The sequence below is a fragment of the Xenopus laevis genome, chromosome 9_10L (assembly GCF_017654675.1).
Source record: "Xenopus laevis strain J_2021 chromosome 9_10L, Xenopus_laevis_v10.1, whole genome shotgun sequence".
Lineage (NCBI taxonomy): Eukaryota > Metazoa > Chordata > Amphibia > Anura > Pipidae > Xenopus > Xenopus laevis.
Window position 1 is genome coordinate 130,688,048 of NC_054387.1, and position 14,351 is coordinate 130,702,398.

The 14,351-nt window shown below is 38.0% G+C and overlaps 1 protein-coding gene across 1 annotated transcript; it reads right to left on the reverse strand.

Annotated features, from left to right (window-relative positions):
* Positions 1-1,098: 1,098 nt before the first annotated feature.
* LOC397829 (serine protease 27) lies at positions 1,099-11,199 on the reverse strand. Its single transcript, XM_041576999.1, has 5 exons — positions 10,932-11,199; positions 8,343-8,553; positions 4,606-4,877; positions 3,451-3,620; positions 1,099-2,033 (listed from the first exon to the last, which is right to left on the reverse strand). The coding sequence occupies exons 1-5, from the start codon at positions 10,972-10,974 to the stop codon at positions 1,776-1,778; spliced, it is 954 nt and encodes a 317-aa protein (XP_041432933.1). The 5' UTR covers positions 10,975-11,199; the 3' UTR covers positions 1,099-1,775.
* Positions 11,200-14,351: the final 3,152 nt, after the last annotated feature.

Sequence of the window (14,351 nt, forward strand, 5' to 3'; positions counted from 1 at the left end):
CTTTTTTTGATCGAAGGATATTCCTTCGATCGTTGGATTTAAATCCTTCGATTTCGAAGGATTTAATCGTTTGATTGAAGGAATTATCGTTCGATCGAACTATCTGCGCTAAATCCTTCGACTTCGATATTCAAAGTCGAAGGATTTTAATTCCTAGTCGAATATCGAGGGTTAATTAACCCTCGATATTCGACCCTTAGTGAATCGGCCCCTAAAACAAAAAAAAACTGACGTCACATATAAATGTATCAAAAATTCAGTTTTCAGTCAATGTCTGAAATGTATTTCTAAAGTCCAGTTTTACAGAACAATAACATAGTGATAAAGCCCAGCTTTAAAGACTGGCATGAGTGACAACACAAATAAATTAGTCCACAGTAGTCACTAGTGTTATTCAAATAAATCCTACCAACTTTTTGAAAAGTTAGAAAGGCGATGCTTGGAACAACAAGGTACCATTTGTGCTGCAAGATGCATGTCAATAAAATCAATGCATTCGATTTTACAGGTAAAGAAAATGTTTTCTATAAACAAAAAAACATTTGAAAAATATTGAATTTTTTAGTACATTTTTTTGTGATTCATATACTTAATTTTGTGACCACAAAGATGTTTTCCAGCTTAACTAACATTTTTTTTTTTTTTTTGGTATTTCATTTCAAAATGTATTTTGTGACAATGGCGGGCTGGAACAACAAGGTCCCATTTGACAACATTTTGTAATAAAAAAATAGATAAATACATGATCAAAAATTGAATGCTATAAGCAAAAGAATTACATTTTTTTTAAAGTGCATTCTGTGAATACAAATTATAATTTAAGTATGAAAATACTTTTTTGCAATCTAAAGGATTCATTTTATGATCACTTGCTTAAATGTTGTTATAAGAAATTATATTTTATAGCGTAATAAGCAAATCATGAATTTGTTTGCATTTTTTTTTTTTTTTTGCTTGCTATAACTAGGTTCCATTTGCACCACATTTTGTAACAAAATGCACTTCCTAAAAATAAAATCCATCCCAACCATTTTATACTAACAAAATAATATTTTAAACACAAAACACATTTCCCTAGCACAAAATGAATGTTATAAACACAATGCAATCCTGATTTATTTTTTAAACAAAAATGTCGTCTCTGAATACAGTAGAAAAATAACGTTTGCAATTTAGAGAATTCTGTGCTAACATAATTTATAATACATCTCTGCTGATATTAATTTGTGCTCATTACTTTTTTTTGCTGACAAATTCATTTCATTATCACAAAATTGTATTTTGCAGCTTAAATATGCTTGTTTTTTATATTTATTTGGAGTACTATCAGCTCTCACAAGTGCGGTTCACACACATATTGCCACAAATGCACAGCATTGTGGGAAGTCTTGGCACATTACAAATGTGCAAAAATAAGCACAGAAATAATACAAATATAAAGCATTTATAGTATTCTGTTTCTTGCAATTTATACCATTATTTATTATCAATTTTAGAAGTCAATTGGCTGTAACTGACCTGCGTTCTTGAAACAAGCCTCAAACAACCTTGAACTTTGTCAAGATGCAAAAACGAGTGGATTTTGCAAGGTTGAAAAAAAAAAAAAATATTCCCCAATCTGCAATACTGTACAGTTCACATTTTTTGGTCAGTCTAATGGTGCACATCACAACAAAGCCCCATAGACGTGCATGGTTTCATCACAAAAGTTTCCAGTAAATGAAACTCATTTTCAGTCCAAAATAGTTCAAAAATGTTATCTGAGGTCCGACATTTCACCAGTCATGCAAAAGCAAACTGACTCCAAGTAAGATGGCTGATGCCCTGAGAACTGATGATGATGATGGTGATGATGACGATGTGAAAGGCTTGAAACTAATTACACTGCGTTCAGAGATCCATGTTTCATAAGCTGGAACAAAAGTATAAACACCAGGACGGTTTTTAGCGGCACATCTTTCTCCCCAGCTCACAATACCAGCCTGATACCAGAACCCTTGTATTTTACAGACGAGTGGTCCCCCTGAGTCTCCCTGTAATGGAAAAAAAAAAAAGAACTTAATTGACTGTCTGGCCAGTAATTGTTTTGTCATCTGAATGAACTTTAGGCCTGTTCTTTAAAATAAAAGAGGAGGCCTATTGATATATTTTTGAGTAATTTTTGAGTTTTTTTTCTACTTCAAAACCCCCCCACAAATTTACCATATTCATTAAAAATCATATATATAAAACTTTAATGAATAAAATTCAAATTTGTGGTTTACTCATCAGTTTAATGCCTTTTACAAGCTAAAAAAAATTGAAAAAACTCGAATTGGATAGTATACATTTTGCCTAGGACAGCTCCCATTGACTTCTACATGATCTCCCATGATTTTAGATGACCAAAGTTCTTCATGGTTTTTTTTGCTTAATAAATATCAAAAATGTAGTTTTTTCACATTCATGATGTTTAGCTCAAAAATATTTGAATGGCAGAAAAACATATGACCATTGATAAATACCCCCTTACATTCTTCATTCTTCTATCGGAATAGATCTTTTAATTCAAAAGAAAAATAGTTATTTATACAATAATGTGAGATAGTCGAAGTACTGGATCGCAGCATTTTTCCGCTCAATCTATTCGAATCATTCTACTCAGGCGAATTTACGCCAATTCGATAGTCGAGGAGCACAAAAAACTCCTCGAAATTTGAGATTTTCCCCCTCTATTCATTCACCCGAGCTTAGTAAATGTGCCCCTCAGTTTCCACAGAGATAAAAGATTCCTAATATTTGTTGACTAGTGATGGGCGAATCGGTGCCATTCTCAAAACGTCAATTTTTATAAGCGCGACTATTTGGTCCAAATGCATTGAAGTCAATGGGCGTCCAAATAATTTTGAGGCACGACAATGTTTTTTTGACATGGCAGTTTTTTCGCCAGTGCCGTAGTTTCGCAAATTAATTCATTTGCCGTGAAACTCACTGCAAATTCGTGTCTGTCTAATTTATTCACCCATCACTATCGTTGACAAACAAAAAAACACACCTCCATACACTCGTAAGTCAAAAATATGAAGAGAAATGGATGTGTTTCTTTTCATCCTATTGACTTTCTGTTAGTACATGACAATTATTTGGGAATGTTCCCATCATAGAAATTGTTACAGTGATTAAAGTAAGCACTGCTATGGATAATGGGTCACAGGGAGTTAGACCTATGGTACTCATGCAATGTGTCCAATTATAAAGACAATTCAAGATATAACTTGGGCTTTTTAAGAAGAAAACGTGACTTTTGTAGACACCAATAACAATAAATGATAATACAAACTAGGGAAAGAGTTTTTATTGGAACCAGAATGACCAATATTAATTACTTCTAAATGATGAAGATTTCAAGGTATTAGCACCGGCATCCGTACACCGGAACCAAGAATGGCCTTCAAATGATACAAGACTCACCTGGCAGCCATCTTTTTGTCCTGCTTGGTAGCCGGCACAGATCTGGTCACTTTGGATCAGAATTTCTGTCTCACTGATGACGGAGTTGATATGGTACATCTTCTCACATGAATCCCTGTTGATGATGGGCACCATCACCTTCTGAAGAGTTGCTGGATATTGCAGTGGAACTGGGCAGGGACAAAGTTCATGATTAGTTTGTGAAGGCCTTTGACTCCCTGATTCTACTACCCCATCTAATCTCTCTATAACTCTGGAACAATGTGTTGATAATGTTAGTTACAAAGAGCCCTTAGCAGGAAAATGAATGTGATAAGAATGAGGCTTATTTGATGCATTGTAGAGATGAGCACATTTTTCTGCCTAGTAAATTTTCATTATAGAATTTATAGTTTTGCCAGCAGCTACATTTTTTGCCAAGTGGTCTGTTTCACTGGGAAACAAAATGTGATCTGTTTAGCCAGGAATTAAAAAAAAAATCTCAAATGTTATTATTATCCATCCCTTGCCTTCCACATCAGCCAATGGTATCTGAGTCCTCTCCAGGTCACCCACTATATAAGGAACTGTCTGGGTGGTATTGATGGAGAAGAAATTGCTCTTGGAAGAAATTGCTCTGGGCTGCTGTCACTTATTGAGCTTAGGGACCCACTCACAATATACAGTACACATAGAATAGAAATGTCACAATATAAGGCTGATTAGTAATTAATACACATAATTACTACATGGCAGCACAGAAACCAGTGCAATTAGCATCAGAATTTAATAATCAGCAAACCTGTAGCATCAGCTTATATTACAGCCAGGGAAGCTCATTTTCTGCTGGATAATTAGTGACGAGCCCTAAGCTTAGCTTCTCAACAGCCAATCAGAGCCCACTGAGCATGTGAGTGTCACAGACACTTTCCAAGATGGTGACCCCCTGTGACAAGTTTGAAGTCCTGGATCATTGCTGCTATTGATATGCTGAAACTTTAGGCTTCAATAGTTTTAATAAGTTCATTATATAAAATATGACATATTTCTTTTTTGGGTTTACGTCTCCTTTAACACAACTTTATCACACCATGCAGCATGGATATGTAGTCATTGATTGTTACACTTCACTGCTTCTTTAATTATTGGTAGCTAGAATTACCCTTCAACACTTACCTTCAGAACCAGTCTGTCCCCATCCTGTTATCCAGCATTCGGTCCCAGAAGAGAAGGTGACTGGAGAAGCTGGCAAGCATATTGGGAGAATGTATTCTGTGAATTTAATGGGGCTAGACAGCTTCAGTAAAGCAATATCTCCACTTGTGCCAGGGCCATTAAACTCTGAGTTAATGTAGATAATGTCAACCTTGACTGTCATCTCATGAGGGTTCTTCACATACAGCTGGTAGGCGCCTAGACGGACTCCATAACCAGAAGGTAAATCAGGGCTGGAAAGAAAATAGGTTCTGTATTAGACAATGGACAACACCCAATTTGATGAAAGGAATTGATCTCATGAATCCTAATTTAATTCTATATTTTCCAGTAGACTTCTATTGACTTTTCATGAGCTTATTTAAGTTACAGTTAAGCAGTGACGAGGATCGCTGACCCTGGCAGCCAAACTATTACTATTGCTTTCAATAGCTATTACATTTACAAACAACTCAAGCATATTTATTAAACATATATTGGAATGTGGTTTAGAACTACATTTTAATTTATAATGCAAAAATAGTTTTTTAGGTGAAAGACCCCTTTAAAGGAGAAATCAACCCCTACATGCAAAACCCCTCCCCTGTGTAGGCCCCCTCCCTCCTCCCCCGGCCTACTTGCCCCCCCCCTGCAAATGCCCCTAACTTGTTATTTACCCCTCCTGCTACACAGGGAAAGGGGGGAGGGATTTTTGCATGTAGAGGTTGACTTATTCTTTAAAGGGATTCTTTCATGATTTTTACAGCCTAGTTTTTATGTCTTTCAGAAAGAGCCAGCACTTCAAAATGGAACTGCTTTCAGATAAGCTATTGTTTCTCTTACTTTATGTAACTGAAGGAGTCACAGTGGGACTTGGATTTTTACTGTTGAGTGTTATTCTCATATCTACCAGAGAGCTGTTATTATGTGTCAGAAAGCTGTTATCTTGTTAAACTCCCATTATTCTGCTGGGGATGGAAGGGAGGGGTGATATCACTCCAACTCCAGCAGTGCAGCAGTGACTGAATACACCTCAGAGCCCAAGTCACATGACTGAGGGCACATGGGAAACTGACAACATGTCTAGCCCAATGGCAGATTTCAAGATCAAATATAAAAAAAAAATCTGTTTGCACAGCCAGAATCCCTGTAAGTGCATGCTATCCTAATAGAGGTGCACAGCATAGAGTAATCAAACCCTCATATGTCTAATGTGATCTAAAACTCTTGCTATAACCACAAGTGCAGAAAATTGGACAGTTACTTGTGTAATTGGGGGCACAGGACATAGAGATATTAATGGGAGAATCTTTGCCACTTTTTTTTACAGAGAAATTCGCGAAACAGTGAAAAATATGCAAAACGCAATGAAGACAATGGGCATCAAAATAATTTTGACACAAGTGATAATTTTTATATGTACGACTATTTGATCCAAATGCATTAAAGTCAATGGGCGTCCAAATAATTTTGACGAGCGTCAAATTTTTGTCGCAGCGGATTCTTCTACGGTAAATTGTCAGCACAGTTTCACGAATTAATTTGTGTCTTGCAAATTTATTCACCCATCACTACTTAGAGAAAGTAAAAAACACAATGTCCTTTGAAGGAATACAGATCAGAACATATAATAAAGGATAAGATACTGGACTTCATAGCAAATCATAATACTATGAGTTTGTGCCAGCATGGTTTTATGCGTAATAGATCTTGCCAGACTAACTTAATTTCTTTTTATGAGAAGGTAAGTAGAGACCTCGATTCTGGGATGGCAGTGGATGTGATTTACTTAGACTTTGCTAAAGCATTTGATACAGTGCCACACAAAAGGTTACTGGTTCAATTAAGGAATGTTGGTCTGGAACCTAGGGGCAAATTCACTATGCGCCAAAGCGCCTAACGCTAGCGTCAATTCGCTAGCGTTGGCCATTTCTGTTACTTCGCAAATTCACTAACGGACGCTGGCGTAACTTTGCTAGTGTAACTTCGCAAATTCACTAACGCACGCATTGTTCTGAACGCTACCTTCTACGCTAGACTTCCTTCGCCACCTCAGACCAGGCGAAGCACAATAGAGTAGATAGGGATTTCTTCGAAAAAAGTTAAAAAATTTTCTAAGTCCCAAAAAACGCTTGCGTTTTTTCTATATTATGGGTGATAGGCTGAAAAAGATAAAAAAATCTTTTGGGGCTCCCCTCCTTCCCCCCTACATTTCCTAACTCATGGCAACTTAACTATACAGTGGGCACATGTGTAGGGCAAAATAAAAATTTTATTTGATGTTTTGAAGGTTTCCCAGGCTTGTGTAGTGCTGCTACATATTCCTCCATTGAAATTTGAATTTGGCGCCGTATGCAAATTAACCATCGCTAGCGTAACTTCGCTTCGCTTAGCGAATCAACGCTAGTGCAACTTCGCAACCTTACGCTACCCCTGAGTGCAACTTCGGATTTTAGTGAATTTGTGAAGTGCTGGCGAAACTACACCTGGCGAAGTGTGGCGAAGTAACGCCTGCCGCAACTACGAATCTTAGTGAATTTGCCCCCTAGTATTTGTACCTGGATAGAGAACTGGCTAAAAGATAAACTACAAAGAGTGGTGGTAAATGGAACATTTTCTAATTGGACCAGTGTTGTTAGTGGAGTACCGCAGGGCTCTGTACTAGGTCCCTTGCTTTTCAACTTGTTTATTAATGACCTGGAGGTGGGCATTGAAAGTACTGTTTCTATTTGTGCAGATGATACTAAATTGTGCAGAACTATAGGTTCCATGCAGGATGCTGCCACTTTGCACAGTGATTTGTCTAAACTGGAAAACTGGGCAGCAAACTGGAAAATGAGGTTCAATGTTGATAAATGCAGGTTATGCACTTTGGCAAAAATAATATAAATGCAAGTTATACACTAAATGGCAATGTGTTGGGAGTTTCCTTAAATGAGAAGGATCTTGGGGTCTTTGTAGATAACAAGTTGTCTAATTCTGGGCAGTGTCATTCTGTGGCTACTAAAGCAAATAAAGTTCTGTCTTGTATAAAAAAGGGCATTAACTCAAGGGATGAAAACATAATTCTGTCTCTTTATAGGACCCTGGTGAGGCCTCATCTGGAGTATGGGGGCAGTTTTGGACTCCAGTCCTTAAGAGGGATATAAATGAGCTGGAGAGAGTGCAGAGACTAAGTGCAACTAAACTGGTTAGAGGGAGGGAAGAGTTAAATTATGAGGGGAGACTGACAAGGTTGGGGTTGTTTTCTCTGGAAAAAAGGTGCTTGTGAGGGGACATGATTAGACTTTACAAGTACATTAGAGGACATTATAGACAAATAGCAGGGGACCTTTTTACCCATAAAGAGAATCACGTACCAGAGGCCTCCCCTTTAGACTAGAAGAAAAGAACTTTCATTTGAAGCAACGTAGGGGGTTCATCACAGTCAGGACAGTGAGGTTGTGGAATGCACTGCCGGGTGATGTTGTGATGCTGATTCAGTTAATGACTATAAGAGGGACTTGGATGATTTCTTGGACAGACATAATACAAAGGCTATTGTGATACTAAACTCTATAGTTAGTATAGATATGGGTATATATCATTTATGTGAGAGTAGGCAGGGGTGTGTGTATGGATGCTGGGTTTTCATTTGGAGGGGTTGAACTTGATGGACTTTGTCTTTTTTAAACCCGATTTAACTATGTAACTATGTAACTATGTAACTATATACTTACTGTTCAATGCAGTGGGTCGCTGTTAGAATCCACTGGTCGGAGATGATGGACCCCCCACAAATATGGCTGCCATTAAACTCTAAACTGACCTGCCAAGGCCATGCTCCTTGCCTAGTGTCAGTTCCTCCAACAATCCTACTTGAAAACACTGGACTGCCACATAGAGGAGGGGCAGCTGTGGTGATGTTGGATAGTGACGGGTGCGGTGAAACTAAAGGAGAGAATAAAAAAAAGGATGTTTAAGTGATAAAGACTGCTATAAAGTTTAGCCATATCACAGTGAAATACTGTACATATTGTGCAACTGACCTACTGACATAGTTCTAGTTAAATATAACTAGACCGCTAATAAATCTGCCCCTTAACAACTGTAATTATGGATAAATATATAATGGGATGCTATTATAAACTTTCTGATGTTTTAATCACCAGTAGACCTGTCTATAGGACATCAAAAGGTTGAACTTGATGGACATGTTGTCTTATTATCAACCTCAAGCATTTAAAGGGATACTGTCATGGGAAAAATACATTTTTTTTCAAAATGAATCAGTTAATAGTGCTGCTCCAGCAGAATTCTGCACTGAAATCCATTTCTCAAAAGAGCAAACAGATATTTTTATATTCAATTTTGAAATCTGACATGGGGCTAGACATATTTTCAATTTCCCAGCTGCCCCAAGTCATGTGACTTGTGCTCTGATAAACTTCAATCACTCTTTACTGCTGTACTGCAAGTTGGAGTGATATCACCCCCCTCCCTTTCCCCCCCCCAGCAGCCAAACAAAAGAACAATGGGAAGGTAACCAGATAGCAGCTCCCTAACACAAGATAACAGCTGCCTGGTAGATCTAAGAACAACACTCAATAGCAAAATCCCATGTCTCAGTGAGACACATTCAGTTACATTGAGGAGGAAAAACAGCAGCCTGCCAGAAAGCATTTCTCTCCTAAAGTGCAGGCACAAGTCACATGACTGGGGGCAGCTGGGAAATTGACAATATGTCTAGCCCCATGTCAGATTTCAAAATTGAATATAAAAAAATCTGTTTGCTCTTTTGAGAAATGGATTTCAGTGCAGAATTCTGCTGGAGTAGCACTATTAACTGATGCGTTTTGAAAAAAACATGTTTTCCGATGACAGGATCCCTTTAACTACTTAACCATGGTGGTTGGCCAAAACTGTTGGAACTAAGACAAGTTGCTGTGGGTAGGCAATATTCCAGAAAGTGAATAATTTTCCATTACTGGAAGTGTGTATATATTTATGATGTTCTCCCTGCCTCCCAGTTGTCACAACATTGATATTAAATCTGTCTGAGCTTGCCTGGGTATCACCTCCTACAAAACAGTGGGTAGAACTTTCTTATATTTCCAGTATCATTACACCACCTGTTTTAGATTATTTTGTTGACTCCTTAGTATCAGTTGAAATGAGGAAATCCAGATTTATTTGATGCATTTAAATGAGTAAATAACAGTAAATTCCCACAGCTGTTGTATTAAACTTGTGAATTCACCAGTTACACAATGAATAATGATATGATTCCTTGGAATGATGACTGCCTTAGATTAGTCATCATAAATTCCCTATCAATCCCATGGTTCTTAAATACATACTGTAATAGCCTTAATTATCATATCAATTCAAGGCTGAAAAGGACACACCAATCAAATTCAACCCTAAATTCAATTCCTGATCCGGAAGAAGAGGCAGATAATCTAAAGGTACCTTCAACCGGTCAAAGTGCCACAATTAATGGAATTATAGCCTCTTTCAAATATGACAGTTGACATTCAGTCAGCATTGAGTGGGCCTCTGCTTACTAAACTACAACTGCCGGCGTTCCCTAACAGCAAACCCATGTGACTGTTCTTAAATGAACAGTATCACCAAAAAATCATAGGGGGTTGTTTATCAAAATCTGAATTTATCTCATTATTTTCTAAAATATACTCCGACCAAATCCGCATGGGTTATTTCCCCTTATTTAATAACACATTTTCCTGAAAAATTCCAGTGTGGGGAAAAAACTTGAAAAATCGTGAAAGTCGTCCTAAAATTCGAATTGGGTGAATTCTCCTGATTTTCCACCTGGAAAATCTGATTGCATGAAACCCAGCGCAGATCAGGATATCTTCGGGAATTCTCACATTGACTTATATTCAACCTCGGCAGGTCTGAGATGCAGATTTTCGGATTATGACTTTTTCCATCCTCAGGGTATAATAAATACCCAAAAAGTTTTTGGCATTCAGACTTTAATAAAAAAAAACATAGTGTTTTAAAGTAATTCATATATAATGCTCTGCTGACCTGCACTGGTGCAACTGGAGTGTTAGAAACGCTACTATTGTGTATATAAACACAGTTCTTTGTTGCAATGGAGGCAATTGAAATTGGGCTTAATACCACAGGTCAAATAATGGATAACGGAGCACCATTATATTCTACAGAGCTTCTCTGCTATCTAATATGTAATCTGAACCTTTTTTTTAAGAAAAAAGAAAACACTGCCCTCATTGCTTTTGGGACACCAAAAATAACATTTTGATTAAAAAGAATATATATATATTTGTATTACTTACCAAAAAGCAGTAGAGTGGTCACATAAAGCAGCCATTTCCCCATTTTATTCTTCCTTAAACAGTAGCGTTGCTGGTGCAGATGCAGCAGAGCTTCCAATGTGTTGCTGTGCAGAGCAGTTGTGCGACTGTGTGTGCTCTGGTTCCAAGTGTTTGGCTTGATCTGGCTTGTTAAAGGATGAAGCTATCAGCTTACACCCTCACCTAGGAATGTGGTTTGGCTTGTTCCTGGTGTCTCATATCCCTGGAGGCATTCCTCTCCTTTGTCTCTTCCATTCTGCCAACGTCTCCCTGATTGGCCCACTGGAACACAACAATGAGGAACGTAGGAGATTCATAGAAACCTTATTACATGTGGTTTTGTTTTTAAAACCAAAAGCAAACCAGGTCATCCAGTTGCAGGGGCTGAGCCAGGAAAGATATTTTAGGGAAAAAAAAGTAAATAAGGGAAATAATATTCAGTAACTTGGCTTTACAAGTCAGCAGTCGAAATAAAGTGGGCTCCATCTACTACAGTAATATGTCTATGTCATGCCAGCATAATGCACCTTTGGTTGTCGTATTGTTGCATATTTTTGGATGGCTCTATGGCCAACATTTTGTTGGGACCTTTACCCAGTGTATCATCGTTGTGCCCACCTCTTTGGCTGGGTTGCATGTATGCTTGAATTATTGGGGAATGCTGGAATTTCTCAATCTAAGTTTAATTATAAGGCTGTAGCATTCAAAGAAACATATTCCCAATGCAAGGCCAATAAATTTATAATCTTAGCAGTGGGGTCTGGGTGCACATGCTCCAGACCTACAGCTCAAGGTGAAGGTATCCAACCAAACTGAAGATGGCAGTGGCCACTTATACCCTTAATGGGACTGCACTAGGAAAATCCATTATGGAGACGGACCTTGGAGTCCTTGTAGATGATAAACTTGTCTGTAGCAAGCAATGCCAGTCAGCAGCATCAAGGGCAAATAAGGTCTTGAGCTGAATTAAAAGGGGCATTGAGTCACGGGAGGAGGGGGTCATTCTTCCACTTTATAGAGCACTTGTAAGGCCCCATCTAGAATTTGCCTTACAGTTTTGGTCTCCATCACTCAAACAGGACATTATTGTATTAGAGAGGGTACAAAGAAGGGCAACTAAGCTGGTATGTGAAATCTTAGCTATGAGGAAAGACTGGCCAAGTTGGGGATGTTCACACTGGAGAAGAGGCGCTTAAGGGGAGATATGATAACTATGTATAAATATATAAGGGGATCATATAATAATCTCTCTAATGATTTATTTACCAGTAGGTCTTTCCAGCTGACACAAGGTCACCCATTCCGAAGGAAGGAATTTTTTCCTCTCTGAGGCAAATTGGAGAGGCTTCAGATGGTTTTTTTTGCCTTCCTCTGGATCAACTGGCAGTTAGGCAGATTAAAAAAAACCCAAAAAACTAAAAGGTTGAACTTGATGGACGTGTGTCTTTTTTCAACCTTACTTACTATGTTACTATGTTACTGGCCCACCAGGATACCAGGAAAACTCCCAATGGGCCCTTCTGCTTCTTACTATGTGGCCAATTTCATGGTCATTCCTTATTTCTTTATGGGGAAAAAATGCTTAATAATGGAAGAATAGATTAAGTAAATATAAAAGACTAGGAGAATAAAGAGGTTGAGTGAGGAGGAATAATAGTTTGGAAAGTGGGCCCACAGTCTAATGTTTTCTGGTTGGCCCAAGGCATCCCAGTCCGACCATGGATGGTAGGCACTCACAGATCCCACAAATAGGCTTGTAAAAGAACTGAGAACTTTATTTCAGCCCACAAAGTAAATTAATACATAGTCTCACGCATTTTGTGCAATTAGGCACTTAATCATAATCATACTTTGTGGCCTGAAAAAAAGTTCTTTTACAAGCCTGTTTGTGGGATCTGTGAGCGCCTGCTGCTTTTCTGGATTGTTTACAAATACCCTGGACAGTAGCGAAGTAGACGGTGTAGTCTCCTAGATTAAGGGAAACTTGAAGTTTCGATTCTACCCAAGATGATTCAGCAAGCAGGCACTCTTTTCTCTCTTCATTTGAGATGGCGTGTCCTGACCTGCAGGGGAATTAAATCAGTTCCTGGTTGTACGGGAAATTTCTTCCAGACTTATACAGCTATAATATATTTATGAATATATTTCCTCCCCAGTTTACTCAATTATAAAACCATTTCAAATAAAACCCTGACTCTATTAAATATGTTCTTATTTTTATCCCTGTAGTACCAGTTTCTTTATCCATTACTCTATCTACTTAATACTAGTTTATTATACTTAGACTGCCTAGGTAAACTGTAGACACCTACTTTATAATAAGTCTCTTGACCTTCTTCAACATAAGAAATAATCTCTTTATCTGCAATTGTTTTTGGTTGTTCCTAATAGAGTCAGGGTGGAATCTTCCAGGCCAGCCTCAGAAAGGATTACAGTTAAATTGCTAGTTAGCTAGTAGCTGGTTAAGTGAGATCCTGTAATAATGTGTTTTAGGAGTCTAATTTAGCTAAAGGTGAGGCAGGTGGATATTTGTTCTACTAAGTGACAGTGTAGGGATGAGGCTGAAGAGAATATTCATAAACCAAGGCAGAAATTTTGTAAAGGATAAGCACCAGTTAGTAAGGTAACTCATCAGTTACTACTTGGTTTGTATGTGTCCATATCATCATCTCAAGTAAACATATCTGCATAAAGAGGACTTGGATCCCAGTAATCTCAGGTATTAATATGATTGCGCAATGCCCTGTTAAATAGAGTAAAATTCATGAACTCTCTAAAAAGAAACCCATTGCTGTTCCTCAAAATGTCAGTGAAGCAGGTATCAATGATACAATGCATATACTGACTGTTAAAATAACACCAAACAGTCCGAAAAATCTCATATGAATGGGTCACTTCAGAACAATGGACTGGTTTCACCAGGTCTAGGTGTGGATTTGAAAATCAACTTGCCTGAAGAGCCCCAAAGCCCCTCAGGGATTTAGATGGAGATTGAGGAATTGAAGCACTTTAGTGACTAGAGTATGATCTGTGAGGTCCATAAAGGGAAGGCAGTTGTATGATAATGAGGTTTTTGTGTTTTTACAGGAGAGCTAACAGTACACAAAGCTGGCAATACGCATGGCAATATGGTTGGTCTCATTCAGCTCTTTTTATTGTGAATTGATCCAAATCTCTGTCTGTAGGGGATAATGTACCCGCTACTGTAAATAATAAGGATATTAGAAGTCACTGAGGGGTTGTTCTGTGACCATATAAAGGCACAAGGCTGCAGGCTGAGTTATACAGGGAACTCTGAGTATCACTCATGTATTATAAGGGATATTGTACCCCCTACTGTAAATGATAAGGATATTAGAAGTCACTGAGGGGTTCTGTGACCATATAAAGGCACAAGGCTGC